At 38.3% G+C, this 16,469-nt stretch overlaps 1 protein-coding gene across 6 annotated transcripts in view; it reads right to left on the bottom strand.

The window, feature by feature from the left end:
- Positions 1-16,469, bottom strand: part of CACNA2D3 (calcium voltage-gated channel auxiliary subunit alpha2delta 3) — a 546,863-nt gene that overhangs the window by 227,493 nt on the left and 302,901 nt on the right. For all 6 annotated transcript variants that reach the window (XR_003993879.1, XM_030502305.1, XM_030502306.1 and 3 more), the window contains one exon: positions 5,963-6,052. Coding sequence is in view for 5 of the 6 variants with exons in the window: in XM_030502305.1 (XP_030358165.1) it covers positions 5,963-6,052 (90 nt within the window). In the remaining variant the exon portion in view is untranslated. The remainder of the gene's footprint in view (positions 1-5,962; positions 6,053-16,469) is intronic.

Below are 16,469 nucleotides of genomic sequence, written 5' to 3'. Positions count from 1 at the left end.
ACCAAAAGCCCATCTATACCCTTTTGGGTCTTTGAAATACCCTCTCCTGAGATAGTCTATGCCAAGGATGCATGGAGCCCCTGGACCAGTTACAATGGGGTGCTTTTGCCACTTCCTCCCAGTCAGGCTGATTTCAGCTTCCAGCATAGTTAACGCTTGGGATCCTCCTGTCACTCCAGAAATAGAAATGGGTTTCACCCCTTGATACCTTGATGGCATCAGAGTACACTGTGCACCGGTATCTACTAGAGCCTTATACTTCTGTGGGACTGATGTGCCAGGCCATCTGATCCACACAGTCCAGTAAACCCGATTATCCCTCTCCTTCACCTGGCTGGAGGCAGGGCCCCTCTAATAGTGATCACAAAATTCTCCACTTCTGTCTTGTAGAAAGGGATTAGTATTCCTTATCACAGGAGCTGGAGTAAAATCAGCTCTTTCGCTCCATCTGGGAAACTGCTCGCCAGAGACTGGAGCAGCAGCTTTCCTGGGAGGATCATCCTTGACCATTGTTCTCCTCTTCAGTTCACGCACCCGTTGCTCCAGAGCTGAAGTAGGTTTTCCATCCCACTTTCTCATGTCTTCTCCATGATCCCGCAGGTAAAACCATAGGGTGGCCCGTGGCGTGTACCTCGTATATTTTCTTTCTCGAGCAGTAGGGCGCCTTCTGTTGATAGCTGAGACATGGGTTGGTACGCGTGGAGAGCTGGATAGATCGGATAAATCGTCTCTCAATTGTTTGAACTCCTGGGACAGTTTTTCCACAGCTGAAATGATGGAAGGGGTGAGATTGTCTTCGAACTCTCGGAGTTGACGAATCAGGAAATCCACTGTTGGTGATACTCCGTCATTCCAGGTCATTGATGCCAATGTGTGGGCATATGATGATGGCGCACTCCGTGTAAGTTTCCGCCACATGGGTTGTGTACATTCGACTTCATCTGGGTCTACGGATGTGTTCCTGGAATCCGGCCTACGATAGATCATCTCTATAATGGCTGATTCCCTCAGGGACTGGATGCCTTTCTCTATCGTGGTCCAGTTGGCTGAGCGATTCGTAATATCGTCTTTGTAGGGAAACCTTTCCTTCACAGCTGCCAGGAGCCGCCTCCAAAGACTGAGGGCTCGCTTCTCTCTTGCAATCGCTTTGTCAATTCCTCCTTCCTTAGCAAGTGATCCCAGCTGCTTGGCTTCCCTACCTTCTAGTTCATGACCGTCGGCCCCATTGTCCCAGCACCGGAGCAACCAGGTGACAATGTGCTCCCCTGGAAGACGGGTGAAATCTTTTCGCATATTCCGTAGTTCGGTTGAGGTCCGGGGTCGAGAAGTGACCTCTTCTTCTTCTTCCTCTTCCTCTGACCCACGTAGTAGTAACTCTTGTTCAGGTGCTGTTGCATATAGTAATGGCACTGGGTCTTCATCTTTCTTCGCTTCGCGGGTTGCTCTTTGTGCCTTTCGTTTGCTTTTGCTTACAGGGGCAACAGACATCGTCACAAACTGGACATTTGGTTTAGCTGCAGTGTTTGTCACTGTGGTTGGAGTGGCTGCAGTGTCTGCCACTAGGATTGGAGTGGTTGCAATGTCTATTGCTGGGGTTGGTGCAGCTGTTGTGCTTGGGAGTTGAGTAACACCAACAGCTGCATTATCTGTTGCTGTCGGGGTTTGAGTAGCTACTGTGCTTGTCACTGGGGTTGGTGTAGCTGCAGTGCTTGGAGTAGCCATATTGTCTGTTGCTGTCGGGGTTTGAATAGCTACTGTGCATGTCACTGGGGTTGGTGTAGCTGTGGTGCTTGGAGTAGCTATATTGTCTGTTGCTGTCAGGGTTTGAGTAGCTACTGTGCTTGTCACTGGGGTTGGTGTGGCTGTGGTGCTTGGAGTAGCCACATTGTCTGTTGCTGTCGGGGTTTGAGTAGCTGTTGTGCTTGTCACTGGGGTTGGTGTAACTGCTGTATTTGAAGTTGGAGTAGTTGCATTGTCTGTTGTGGTCAGGGTTTGAGTAGCTGTTGTGCTTGTCACTGGGGTTGATGTAGCTGCTGTACTTGGAGTAGCTGTGTTGACTGTTGTGGTCAGGGTCTGAGTAGCTGCTGTGCTTGTAGTTGGCATAGCTGCGTTGTCTGTTGCTTTGCCATCAGATCCAGAGACATTTTTTTCCCTTTGAAGGTGCTGGATAGTGTTGAGCAGGGCTCTGTAGGCATAGGCCAAGCCCCAGCACGTTGCCAAAATTTGTCCCTCTCTGGTATAACCAGGACGACAGCACACCTCGTTTAAGTGTTTTACTAGTTTTTCCGGATGTTGCACTTGTTCAGTGGTGAAGTTCCAAAGCACTGGAGGGGCCCACTGGCCTAGGTACTTGCCCATACTATCCCACACACCCTGCCACTCATAACTGTCCAGCCTCAGGGAAAATCTCCTGGTGGTCCTCGTATATCGTCGTCTAACCCTAGACCAGATTCGAACCTGATACTGCTGAATTTTTGACATTAAACGAAATAGGATGTTCCTACGACGGGATGGCCGTGGGTAAAACACACTCCGTATGTTTGCCAACATGCTGATCCCCAGCACAATCAGCAGGCAGGTTTCAAGGGTACTCAAAGGCCATCTAAAACCTTCAGAACTCTCAATTGCTGTTGCAAATAGGCTGGTGGGGGAACGGGGGGTGAAAGAGAATGCTTCCTTCGTAAGTTTACCCCCCGAGGAGAAAAAAAAAGATATGCAATTGCTAAAATATTTCATTATATACCTCCCAATGTATAGTGGTGATGGCCATGCTGGAAGCACAAACCAGACCAGTTTCATGATCAATGAGTCTATTGTATTACAAGTCATTACCATGAAGTACAGTGAAACAAGAACCTTAGCCCAGGCCCCCCAGCCGATAAACGCTAAAACAGCAAATAGTGGCTGTAAGTAAGGTACAACATGCTGAAACTCTGAGATCAAGCGCAACACGTCTGAGAGCCAAATAATCACCATTGTGACGAGTAGTAACAATGAATGCTTATCACAAATATGATTAAACACACTCTGGTCAGATCTGTCGTTATCTCAACCTTTCGAGCCCCACGTTGGGCGCCAAAAAGAACTGTCGTGGTTTGAGCCCAGCCGGTAACTCAGAACCACACAGCCGCTCGCTCACTCCCCCCCCGCCTTCTTCCTCCCCCCGCTCCCGGAGGGATGGGGAGGAGAATGGGAAGAATGCAACTCCCACGGGTTGAGATAAGAGCAGTCCCACAACTAAGGTATAACACAAAACCACTACTGCTACCACCAATGATAATAACGATTAGTGAAATAACAAGGGGAGAGGATACAATTGCTCACCACCCGCCGACCGATACCCAGCCCGACCCGAGCAGTGATCTGGGCCTTCCGGGTAACTCCCCCCGGTTTATATACTGGGCATGACGTGCTGTGGTATGGAATACCCCTTTGGCTAGTTTGGGTCAGGTGTCCTGTCTCTGCTTCCTCCCGGCTTCCCCTCCTCCCTGGCAAAGCATGAGACTGAGAAAGTCCTTGGTTGGAATAAACATTACTTAGCAACAACTAAAAACATCGGTGTTATCAGCGTTGTTCCCAGGCTGAAAGTTAAAAAACACAGCACTGCACCAGCTACTAAGCAGGAGAAAAATGACTGCTATAGCTGAACCCAGGACAACCTATAATTCACAAGAATAGATTTCTGGCACATAAAGGTTGCATCATGTAGGTTAAGTGGAAAATGGTTAGCTGTACTCTTTTAAGAAGGCATTAAGCAGCTGTTTCTCTGTCCTAAGCTGCTTAATAGAAGCTCCCAGAGACTTCACTGACATGCCTGTATATAATGGAAAAGATTTTTATGCTGTCAATTCTGGAAGTGTATATGCAAAAAGGCTTAAAGCTATCACACTGCCTTTTATAAAACGAAACAGTCATTACTCCACCTTGAATAGATCTCAACATACATGTAGCATGATCCATCATGACCCTACAGATCAAAAGACTTATTCAACATAGGTACAGTTCAGTACATGGGATATCAGCTCCCCTTATTCTCAAAACTATCAGTTTATCTAATGAGATTTTTTTCATACCATGTTCATCATTATAACTTCAGCTGCCTCACAGATTTTAAAACAAAGCAGAAAAATCCAGTCTCAGGTGGTCTTGATAACTGTCTGAAATGGGTTTTTTCTCTAGTTTACACGGATTTGGAAGACTAGTATAGAACATGTCTTGTATTAAGGCTGGTTGCCTTTTACTGTCATCTATATGTTTCCTAAGACTACATTCGCTGTCCTAAGTGAGATTCTTAATAACCCCTTAACAAACAAATTAGAGTGTGCTTTACTTCATGTGGCTTTTACCATTGCCATTTTTGGCATGCACCACATGAAGGAGATAGTTTCACACTGTCTGGGTGAACATGTGGGCAGTAGGTGGAGTAAGACTCTCAGCTTTTCACTTTAGGATTTTATGCCCGGAAAAGAACTGATCAAAGTTGCATTTGAAGATGAATAGGAAGGAATTGGAACCATTAGTTAATCTATGACCCTACAGTAAAAAGGCAGGCACACTTGTCAAGTCAAACCCTTTGGGTTTAAGGTCTCATTTGCAAGATATATCATTCAGTTAAAACACAGTTTGCTGCTTCTGTTAAATGAGGTTTTCTTCTTCTAGCAGACTAACAGATTTTATTTTATTTCCCCAAAAGAAATTCTCTACTTAAGGAAATAATTTAAAATATTTTCATGCAGATAAGTTCCATTTAAAAAAGGGAAAACAAGAAGGAAGTTGAAAAGGAAAAGAACCAGGAGGGTACTTCCACACTACCTAGTGTGTTCATTCATAATATCGTAAGAAATATTTGATGATGCATTTTCATTGGTTTGCTCCCGTGTACTAACTCTTTTTTATTACTGCTGTTGTTCACTTTTCTTCTTTCTTTCCTTGCTTGTTCTGGTATACATTCCCAAGAAAGCATATAGTTAGCTGAATCAAAATATTGCTAAGATTGTTCTTTGCTGGAATATGTAGCATGACAATATATGTTACCTTTGCCAGAAATGACAAAAAATCTCTCTAAAATATACTACAGAAAATCATTTCATGATAACCGCAAAGACTGATGTGTATATCGTGAGGAAAAGCATTTTGGACAAAGACAATAGGTCTGATTTTAATTAAAATATCCTTTGAGGAACAATTTCATGCACAAGTAAGAATGCTATACTGATTTTATTTGGAGTTTGGGATGGAAACTAGATGCCCTGCAGCAGATTATCTCCATGACCCTGATGTTCATCTTCTAGAGACTGTATTCCTGTTTACAGACATTATTCCCAGGAATGTTATCAGAAAGCTGGCCTTCTGTTTTTGCCAGATAAATAGTTAAAATAATATTAATTCCTCTGAACTGGTTAGGCAAAGTTTTACATTTCTCCCTCTATCTTAGAGTATTAAAGAAGTGCAAGTGTTCACATAACTTATTTTACATATGCTATAAGACATGTTAATTGTCATGCCAAAAGTCAAACCAATGAACAATAATTTCATTGCTAAATAACAGTGGGTATTCACAAAGTGTTTATGCATATAGAAATTCTTGCCATTCCTAAAACATTAGCCGTTTCAAAGAAAAAAATAAAAATCTAAATCATGAAATTTTCATGTTACCTCAGTATTTTTCTGACACCTAGAACAGCTACTGAAATAAACCTTATTCAATGTACACATGTATGCGTAGGTGTATACTGTAAATATAGACACAAAATACATTAAGATGTATTGTATTTACATATAAAAATATTAATTTGTTTATATCTTTCACCACATATAGATTATATAGAATTATCTATAGATAATATTGTAATATCATCACATTTTTGAGAGTATGAAGACTTATTTAAAATTTAAGATTGACAGTAATTGCTAAATAGCAAGAATAGTGTCAGCAGCATAAATCTGAAAAACATTAACTTACTTCATTGAGCATGTTGAAAGCTTCATTTAAAGCAATGTCCAGCATTCCAATTCCTTTTGCAAAAAGTTTGTCAAGGTGTTCCCTGAAATGCTGAAATATGAACAAGAAAGTTTTATTTGTCAGTTTATTGTTACAACATACATGTTAATATCAACGGTTAAGGATTTCTGAATTCTTCTTTAGACTCACTTCTTAAGTTTAAATGACTGTATGCACTAATTCATAAGCCAAAGTAATTACTGATTAATCCTTTGACTCTGGAAGTCACGGTAACCTGCAGATGTGTTAGAACAATAATAATGCAAAGGTATCACAAGATATGTTTTTGGCTACTTATTCAATCAAATAGTTTTCCTTTGGGGTTTTTTGTTTGTGTTTCTATTTAGGGATACCCATATCTTCTTTTCACTTCATGTAGTAACTTCTACATTATTTCTAACTATTCAGCTTTGAGGTTTTATTAACTAGCAGATCCTGAAAAAATAATCCTTCCTGAAATTTATCTTTAAGATTTTATTTTTTGTTATGGTATGTCCCTAAAAGATGGTAAAACCTAATCATTAGGCAATTGCAGTTTAAATGCAGTTTAGCAAGTCAATATAATATTTAGACTGATAAAGAACTACTCTTCACAAGATGACAGGGTTAACCACTTGGTAGCAATATCTTCAGTATTATGTTGCGTAGCCATACTAAACCAAATTTTTGCAGTTTTAAATGGCTTATCAATTATGCACTTCCAGCCTTGCTGGCCAGGAGCATAAGTAAAATTTTATAAGAAGCAGTTCTTAGAGGTTAACAAGTCAGAATTAATCCAATATTTTCGTCTTTCTAAACATATGTTATTTCTCTGGATATGTCAGAAGTTGGACAAATTTCACAAATTCAGCACTCAACAAAAGTGTAAGCCTGCTACATCATATGTACATTAAATTGCAATTTTTTTAGAGAAAACGTAAGCTATGAAGTGCTAAGTAGCACATTTTTAAAACAATGTTAGCAATACTTTCAAAAAATAAAATGTTCAGAGGAGAAGCAAATTCTCGTAGGTTTGTAAGAAGGAGCAATATATCATTAAAACCATTAATACGAACCGTGCTATCCATAAAGGGATTCTCTATGCAACATCAACAAACAGCAGTATATTGCAAGGCAGAGTAGTTCTTATTCCATTTTTAAATTTCAGTAAGTTGAAACAGGAAAATTTACATCCTAGCCTCTAGGCAACTCTGAAGCCACAAAAAAAGGTGCTTTTTGCTTTTTCAAAACAATTACTTCATAGTGACCTAGTAAATGTGGTTCATCGCAGCTCAATACTTGGAAGAGCCAAAAGGCACAGTCTTGTTAGTCTCAATAAGCAGGGATAGCATAAACACCCATATGGCTACACTGCAAAATGGTTCTTTTTTCCCCCAACTTAAACATAGCTAACTTAATTAAATACCAGTCAGCACCCCCATAGTACTAGTAATTGCTGTTTTAAAGACATTTTAAAATGTAATAATGTGTCTGTAAGAAGAAAATGAAACACGTGGTGGGAAATGGCAGGGAAGGTAGTGCTTTTGTGAAGCATCATTTCAGTCTCCACAATTACATAAAATAGTTACTTCAACAGGTTATTAACAGATAAAAGAATTCTATTTATCAGTCCATTGGTCTTAAAGCATTACTATAATTAAAAAAAAACCCCAAAACAAATTAGACTAATTGTCTTTGTAGAATTGAAATACTACTGTCCCAGCGCCTCTCACGTTTATAACGAGTAATAATGAAAAGAATGAATACGAAATACCCAAATATTCAAAAATGCATTGACCTCTTATTATTCTGTATCCAATTTGTCATTTCAAAGTATCTCTGAAATTTAGGTCCAGACTGATCAAAAGCCACATAAGCATGTTCTTGACTTCACCTGATGTGGCCTGGAAATTGAGAGCAGCAATGCAAAGATGGGAGTTTCCCAGACAAGGGCTACTTCAGCTGTGAGCAGCACACTGCAGCATGCTTTCCATAGCTATTTCAAAACACAATAACTGACCAACAGGCAGATTCAGAGCCTACTGACTTCAGTCCTCAGGGTGACTTTAATACATACTGCCATCAGCCCATATACAGAAGGATTAACTGCAGCACAGGACTGTTACTGTCATTAAAGCTTTTCAGAAACTCAGAAAATACAATCATTTTTCATGATATGTAGAATTCATATGAGTTTAAAATTGTTCATTGGAATTCTTCAAAACCTAAAGTATATCATGTTTATAAAATTTTCCAGGAAACATCTAAGCTAAAGCAGGTCTACACATAGCTGATATTTTTCTAAAAAGTGTTAACATTTAAACATATGGAAAACAAGCAGTTTACTATTGTTTCATCAATATCAAAAATTATTTCATAAAATCAGTGTTGTGTTGACCAGACATTTTGAAGCTCCTGAGAGCCTTATGCTCACAGCCCACCTGTCCCAGATGCATGGAACTAATGTTAGTTTACAGTTATCACAGGAGCTTCCCCTAACACAGGGATTCACCCTGAAACAGAGTTCTCGGAAAATCGATCAAGCCAAACTTTTGTACTGGAAACGTTTCTAATCTTACCTTTTAATAAATCAGATATGCTTAAATATTTATTACAAATAATATTTCCCTTTGGAATACATTACTGCTTCATAATTAAACTAGAATTATTTTTGGTAAATCTCTGTGGAATATATATTACAATCCATATACATTATCAAGTATGAACATACAGTATAAACAAATTACCAAAAATTACTAGTAAACGGTATTATCTCTAGTGTAGAATTTAGTTCACATGATCTCTCAGGAAAACAAATATTTTCTCTTGCCAGAGCCATATATACACAGGTTCTGAAAATTACACTATTGATATATGAAGAAATGTAAGTAACATTTTTTTTTATAAGAAATAATAAAAGTGTTTAAAATTGATTTCATGCACTATGAATTTTAACAAATCAGTGTTTTCTGCCTCCAGGCTTCAGACTGAACAGATGCTACAAGGTGATTCTGCAAAAGGATTAAATAACTAAAACGTGTGTGTGGTTTGGTCTTTGTTTGTCCGGAAGAGGTTTATGGGGTTTTTTTATTTGTTTTTTTAAACCAAGTCCATTCTCTGTTTTGTCTTTGTTTTTTCGAGAATTTCAGCACTTTTTTTCTATGTCTACTAGAAAAATCACATACCAACATGTAAATTAACATTTCTTTGTTTCCCTTTTTATCATACCAGATGCTCTGGATGTGTGGCATTAATTGGATCCATGCCAAAAAGAATCATGATTCATTTTACAGGCAGCACAACGAATAGCTTCCTCAGATTGTTCACTTTAATAATAAACAGCCTCAGCTACATGTAAACAATAAAAATGTACTGTTGCGCTTTCTCAGAGACTGAGGTTTTTTTACCCTCTCAAGTAGTACCTTATTCTGACTGAAATGGCATACTATTAACACAACTATTATCTGTCATGCTGCTGTTTTTAAGGCAAATTTATAAGAAAAAAATCCAAATAATTTTTTCTTGTTTCACAGCTCTAGTCAGTACAGCCATGCTCTGCCAGCCATGCTATAGTGCCCTCTTTGTTACTGGAAAAGACATATTTAAAAGCATTGTACTCTTGCATATGAGAAACCCATAGTTTCAAACTAGTATGCCTCTCAAAATTTCTCTGCAGCTTTTCAGACATGTGTCTCCAACTGCCGCTCAACAAACTCATCCCTTACAAAAGCACTGCAAAACAGAAAAGTACCCTCCTAGTAGTGCAAAATTGTCAGAGCAGAACCTTAACCACTGAAATATCCATTTAAAGAAAAAAAACAGAGTGATTTTGGAATAAGGTAACAAACAAACACTTCAATTCTACTTTCAATAACTCTCAGAAATCCAAGAGATCCCAGAAAGCAGGAGTCCCCTGCCCGTAATGAGTCAAAATGTATCTTTTAATCTTTACGTCTTAAATAGCTCCTTTTAGTCATAAACTCCATAAGTGTCATGGTTGGTTCATCTCAGCTTCTCTTCACTGTCCTATTGGAGCCCTTGTAGATTAATATCTGAATTTCCTAGAGTTTGAATTGGATAGCTATCCAACTGCGTGCACAAACATTCGCATGCAATCGTATGCCTAATTTCCATGTGCAATTACCAAAATGTGTGATATCTAATTGTGGACTCAAATACCTAACTGACATGCATAATCTTGGTAATTCTGAATGCAAATTAAGCACACGATTAAGACAATCAATCTCTGATGTCTGATTACAAAATTATAGGGCCAGAGCTCAACAGGAGAAGTTGTGTCTTATTACAGTGAGGAAGTACAGATGCATTCAATATCTATGATCCATTTGGAAATGGATGAAAACCATGAGCTGAAGAGAATGAGGATACAATTCCACTTGTGCATGTCAGCCAGGACAAAGTCTGTGTGTGTATCTACAAGGTTTCAAAAACGAGAACATCAGCAACGCATACACTTGGTCCTGTACCCTTGCATGCTGCTAATTTTGTCTGTTTATAAACTCTACTCACTGTCAAAACCAGAAAGTCCCAGCCATCCTAATATCTGGTAATAACCCATGTATGCAAATCAAAAAGGTTCTCTGCTTTCCTTTTTAAACTGTGTAAAGTTTGTTAGAACCCTCTAAATCAGAGACCAACAAATACATTTGATGGACCTGGAATCAGGAAATGGGTCCTTGTCCTAGGTATAGTTACAAATATGCCTGTTTGAAGAACAATAGGGTATACTGTTGTTCCAAATAATATTCATAAGCTCATTTCTGCTTAAAAATCAGGTGGCCTAACTTGATTTGGACTATGTCAGAACTTAAATGAGGAGGAACATAGAAAGATTTTTAAAGGTCTTCATATTCTATGCTTCATGGAACTGTTATTCAAAATATTAAAATCACACCACTGTTGCATATGGCTTTGGCATAACTAAGCAAGACAATAAATTTATAACCATTCATCATATTTGAACTTGGAGTTTCTCTTTAGTGAGATTATCGAAAGCATTTTTTTTGTACACTCAGGCTTTTCTAGCCTCCTAGCTTAATCAACAAATGTAGGAATTTTGGCCCATACTTGCCTAGATGATTACATTAAATTTTCAGACTTCAGGGCTTAGGATAAAATTGTCTGGCAAAACATGATAGTGAGTTGTATTTCTGTTACTTCGTTTTTCAATTTCTTACCTTTGACTTACTAGGGTTTAATAGTTAAAAATTTAAATAATTCAAGTAATTTATTTCAACAAATCTGTGCTTGGGAGGTAACATGTATGATTTTGCAAAGATTCAGAGCACGTTTTCATTATTTGGAACATAGAAGTATTTAGGGATGTAGAGTGGGCTATGTGAATACAGGCGAGAATAAGATGTTCCTTTCCTGATTTCAGGTCATTGCAGGCAATTTAAAAACACTGCTGAGATGAAGGCCAGAAAACTGAAAACTGATTTTTTCCTTCATGGCAGAAGCTCCCACTTCTGTGTCAAAACGATACACTGGTTTATGTAGCCCATAGTAAAGCTGAAATATAATTTACTAATTTGGAGGCACTTCTGGTATCTCTTTTTACTGGTCTCTTATTTCACAGGCTATTCTTAATGGCTTCAGAAGGTTTACTCTCCAAGATTATAAAAGCTGACTTGTATTTATAATCACAACAAGACTTCAAATTTTTACATTCTGGAAGTGAACAGAACATGGTCACACTCCTAACAAACGAGCAAGGGTCCAGTGTCTGCGCAATGGTCAGAGAAATTCTTTGGCCTTCATTACAATAATAAAAGGATTCTCCATATCCTTCAAGGTTTTACCCTTTTTAAAGAAGACAAAGAAAGGAGAATTAAAAAATATAGCTATCTTCATTTGACATCTGAGGAAACACATCTGAAAGCAAGTAATGATGTATTAAAGCAGAGAACTGAGTTCCAAATCTCAAATGCCAGGTAAGTGCTGTAACAACCATGCCATCTCAGACATATACAAAAAAGAGCAGACAAGTTTGCAGCTAATATAATCCCTAATGTCTCACATTCATGTTTCAGTGTAGCTTCTTTTTACCATAGCAAACATTCGCAGAATTTCACTGAGATTTTTCCCTAGCATCATGACAAAGCTAGTCACGATGGCAGTGTGCTTGGCTCAATTTTTAATTAGCGCACAAGATTTCACAAGCTGCTTTAACAGATCTTAACATGAGGACACCACCTGAAGCCTCACAAATAGAGATACACCACCCAGTAAATTCAGCTTGCTATGGCTTATAGGAGATCCTTTTTCTGGAAGACCTGAAAACTTGTTTGCCTTTATACTGTTTCTCTGCCACTGACAAGATGGAAGTACACTAGAAGCAAGTTTACTGTTATAAACTTCTGACCAAATCAAATCCTCATCTCTCTTCTTCCTGCTTACCTAGATACACCAGCTTCCCCCTCCGCCCCCATTTTAGGGCTTTTGAATTAGTTGAGTTATGCCCAACTTTCCATTTGTACAGTGATAAATGCAGCAGTTTATACAGTTACTCTGGAAAAGTATATTTGCTATTAAATGTCTTTGCTATTTCTAGTATTAGTTCCCATACTCATTCGTGAATGCTGTAACTTCAAATGTTCCTGAGACATACTTGGCAAAGATTTATCAGATTTGTGAAGATGAACTACAAGAGCATATAAAACAGAAAAAAAAAAAAAAAAAAAAAAAAAAAAAGGGAAAAAAGCAACCCAAACAAACAAAACCTAACCACAATCAGAAGGCATATGTGTAAGGCAGGAGAGCGATGTTTACCGATGTGTCACAGGGAAGTTTACCCACGTGTACTAACAGTTGATAAACGTTCATTCGCATCTGTAAAATGCCTTTAAGCATCGTCCCATTTACAATCCATTGCAGGACAATTACAGGTTAGCTTGCTGCTGGTGATTACCCAAGTACTTGTGCTCGCTTGCACGCTGTGTTGGTAGACTGGATTTTTTCAGTAAAACAATCCTGAAAACAATGCCGAACAAGGAGCTCAAGATTCAATATATTCAGATTAAAAACAAAGGTAAATTAATTGGCTGGGGCTGCAACAGAAAACTTTAGACTAAATTTCAGTGGTGTGGGGCTAGCTGAAAGTTTTGGGGGTCTATCGCGGCTAGCCAGTTATAAAAAAAAAGTAGATTTCAGTGAGACTTTATGTTTTATGTTTTTTAACAGTTAAGCAATGCAGTCAACTATCTTTTTTGGAGAGGGATAGATAAATATATACCTAAGTAATCTGCTTAAATAAAATTCAATATGAAAATTTGTATTTACCAATCTTACTGGCAATTTCACTCAGCTTCATTGCTGAATCAGTCTTCTGGTTATTTAAGTTCTGGTAATTGCAGACAAAAATAAAAGCTCATTGGAAGTTATACACTACATCTGTCTATTTTTGTCATTCTAATTTACACAGGGGTAATTTCTTGATTTAGTTTGGAGTTACTGTGCCTATCTGTGCATCTAGAAGATGATATATTTCATCTGGAAATATTTACAGAGAAATCTCCTCAACCCATATATGGTACATTAAAACAACATATAAAAGAGGAATGTATATTGTAATATTGTTACTTTAAATCTGGAGTTACATTAAATCAGATTGTCATCCGATTCCTTTGGGGTAGGTAAATTGTAACATGGAGTTTCTCAAAGATGAAAACCTCTTGGCCCGAGAAAACTAGTGTTAAAATAGGCAGTTCCACATGTTTGTAATTTGTGGAGAAAGTGCAGACGGTGACAGAATAGTGTCTGAACTATTTCCCACTCTTTTTTAAATTTGTGTATAGCAAATTGATACACTTCAAGGTAGCAGCTGTTTAATGCTAATGCCAAATTATAAATTAGTCCGGTAAAATTCAAATATAGGTTACATATTTTATATTACTAAACCACATTTAGGATCAGAGATTAATTTCAACCTCATTTATGCTACCCAGTGTAATTGTAGATTTAATTCTTATGATAAACAAAACTCGAAGCAAGTTTTGCAAATCAGGGATAGCTTACAACATTCTGAGAATGTGTTCCCACACATCTAAACACATCAATGGAGGTATGTGCCAACACAAAAATTTTATGACAAATTCTAGGCTATGAAAAATTTTAGAAATAAATGATGCAACTGGATGCCTGCCTTATCACCTGAAATTATAATTATTCTTAAAACAGATTATTATATTCTTCTATTCTAAACATGAAAGCAGAAATACTGTATGTTGGAAGAAATCTAGTACCAGGATGCCTATCTTGTATCTTGGTAAAACTGGTGGCACATATATTTACTCCACTCACATCGTTGTCATATTTGAAGTTGTTTGTGTTGTACAAATACATAAACCAGACTTGATTCCATAATTTTCTCAAAAGCAGTATGCTGTCTCAATTTGTATCTGACAGCAGTTCAAAGTGCAATTAGACCCTTACTACTCTGAAAGATACACAAAGCAAAGCAAACTTTTACAGAACCAAGAATTTAGCAGAAGAAAAAATACTTGATCGTAAACTTTAGAAATTCTAAACATGTTACATTAGCATCTCTCCCTCCTCCTGCTAGCATTAAAAAAAAGAAAGTTAAATGGAGATTTACAACTCAGACTGCATTACTTTGCTGTTCTTGAAACTGGTAGGGAACAGGTTTAGATGTTTAGAATCATAATCTCTTTCAATGTATCCTCTTGTTTAAAGAAAAGTGTGTTGCTTGATCAACATGCTGGAGTTTCAGGGCTGAAAACCTGTTTTCTCCAACCTTCATTCCTTTCCTATAACAAAAGGGCATGAATATGTTAAATGTTTAAATGCTTAATTATATTAAACTTACTCTACATCCTTTAAAAATCTACTATGATGCACCAGACATATTTATTAATGCTTTAATCAAGTAGTGATCTTGATCAAGCAACCCCTACAGGTATGATAAGGCTTGGTCAAAAGTTCCTCCACTATGCCAGTCACTATGAAATCTGTACCAAGCTTCAAAACACTCATCTAACTAAGGTGAAAGTTGCAAAGGTAAAAGTACTCATGCTGTTCTCTTTTCTAACTGTTCTCTTAACAAAACAATGCAGGATCGAGAATCTTTGGCTAACTTGGGCTCCTATATCATACAAATTAAGAAGTCTAACTTGTCACCCTTTACCAAAATGGCTGAAACCCCTAAAATATTAACTACAGGGGTGGGAATAATGATTAAAGATGCAACCAGAATACAGATTGCACATTGCAGAGGAAACAAATGCAGCTCCATCAATAATAACTGGGTTGTCATTAAAGGAGAAATGCAACTTCCTTACTCTATATGCACTTTGTACAGATTTAGTCTAGTGTCAGGCCCACGTTTCTACCTGAAAAGACAGAAAAATGGTAGGGGGTGGGTCAAGTGAGCTCTGTAATATCTTTCCTGACACTTGAAACAGAAAACGGAGCCACATTACTCCAGGGACAGTGTCACTACAAAGTGTATATAAGAGGGTTATAGTGCCTTCAATTATTTTTCATACCTTAATGAGAGTGGATTTTTTTTTCTTTTAGGGAAGTAGTTCCCACACTGTGGCCCAGAAAATACTAGTAAGTGCTCTAAAGTCAATGTGTGGAATTAACACTGTGTTTACAATGCAGCTTTCCCTCCAGAGAAGAGATGTTGGGGAGGGGAGGGTTGGGGGTATTCAGGAAAAAAAAAAAGAAAATTCCACCAAAAAAAAAAAACAAAACCCAAAAAAACCCACCAAAACAAACAAACAAAAAACCAAAAAAAAAAAAAACCAAAAAAAAACACCACAAAAAAACTGCAAGACTCACACTGTTTCACTGAGAAATGGAAAAATGTGTAAACCAGACTCAGCGGATAGCCTTCCCTAAACATCCACCACCCCACCCCTCCTTCCAACACTAATTGGATCTTCTGACAGTCTGGTTTTTGGAAGACTGTTACATTCCCTGTGCGTTATAGAGGAGAATTTTTGCTACCCATCCCTGAATATGAAAGAGCATGTTCATTTGCTAGCAGTAATCCCATTGAATATTCAGCATCAACGCCATTAAGAAGCACTCATTTCCCAGGCTACTATAAGCCCTACGGCTGAAACAGCTTCCTGTAGCCTACAAAAAAAGTAAATCTTTATGCTCCATTCCCTGAAGATGCTCCCAGGTTTCATCTTACCTAGAGAGGCTGTGCATGGGAACAGAATAGGCTCTGGCTGCAGCCCAGCTGCCTGAGGCAGCAGACTGCTGCGGGTGGCAATCCAAACTATTTTACTTATTCCTGCATCTTGGAAAGCCAGGCTGGCTGCTGCTGCAGCTCTGCAAAGGGTGAGGATGAGCAAAGCAGCATCTCTGTTGACAGAAGAGAACTCTCTCAGCAGAAGCAAACATCACACTCTCCCCCCAAAAAGAGGACCTGATCTCACCTGAAGTCCCGCCCTGGCGCACCTGCCCCAAGTTAGTATAATTTAATCCTATCTAT

Source organism: Strigops habroptila, chromosome 11 (assembly GCF_004027225.2).
Source record: "Strigops habroptila isolate Jane chromosome 11, bStrHab1.2.pri, whole genome shotgun sequence".
In the NCBI taxonomy this organism is placed as follows: domain Eukaryota; kingdom Metazoa; phylum Chordata; class Aves; order Psittaciformes; family Psittacidae; genus Strigops; species Strigops habroptila.
The sequence above is the reverse complement of the archived record's forward strand: the minus strand, read 5'-3'. Positions and strand labels throughout refer to the sequence as shown.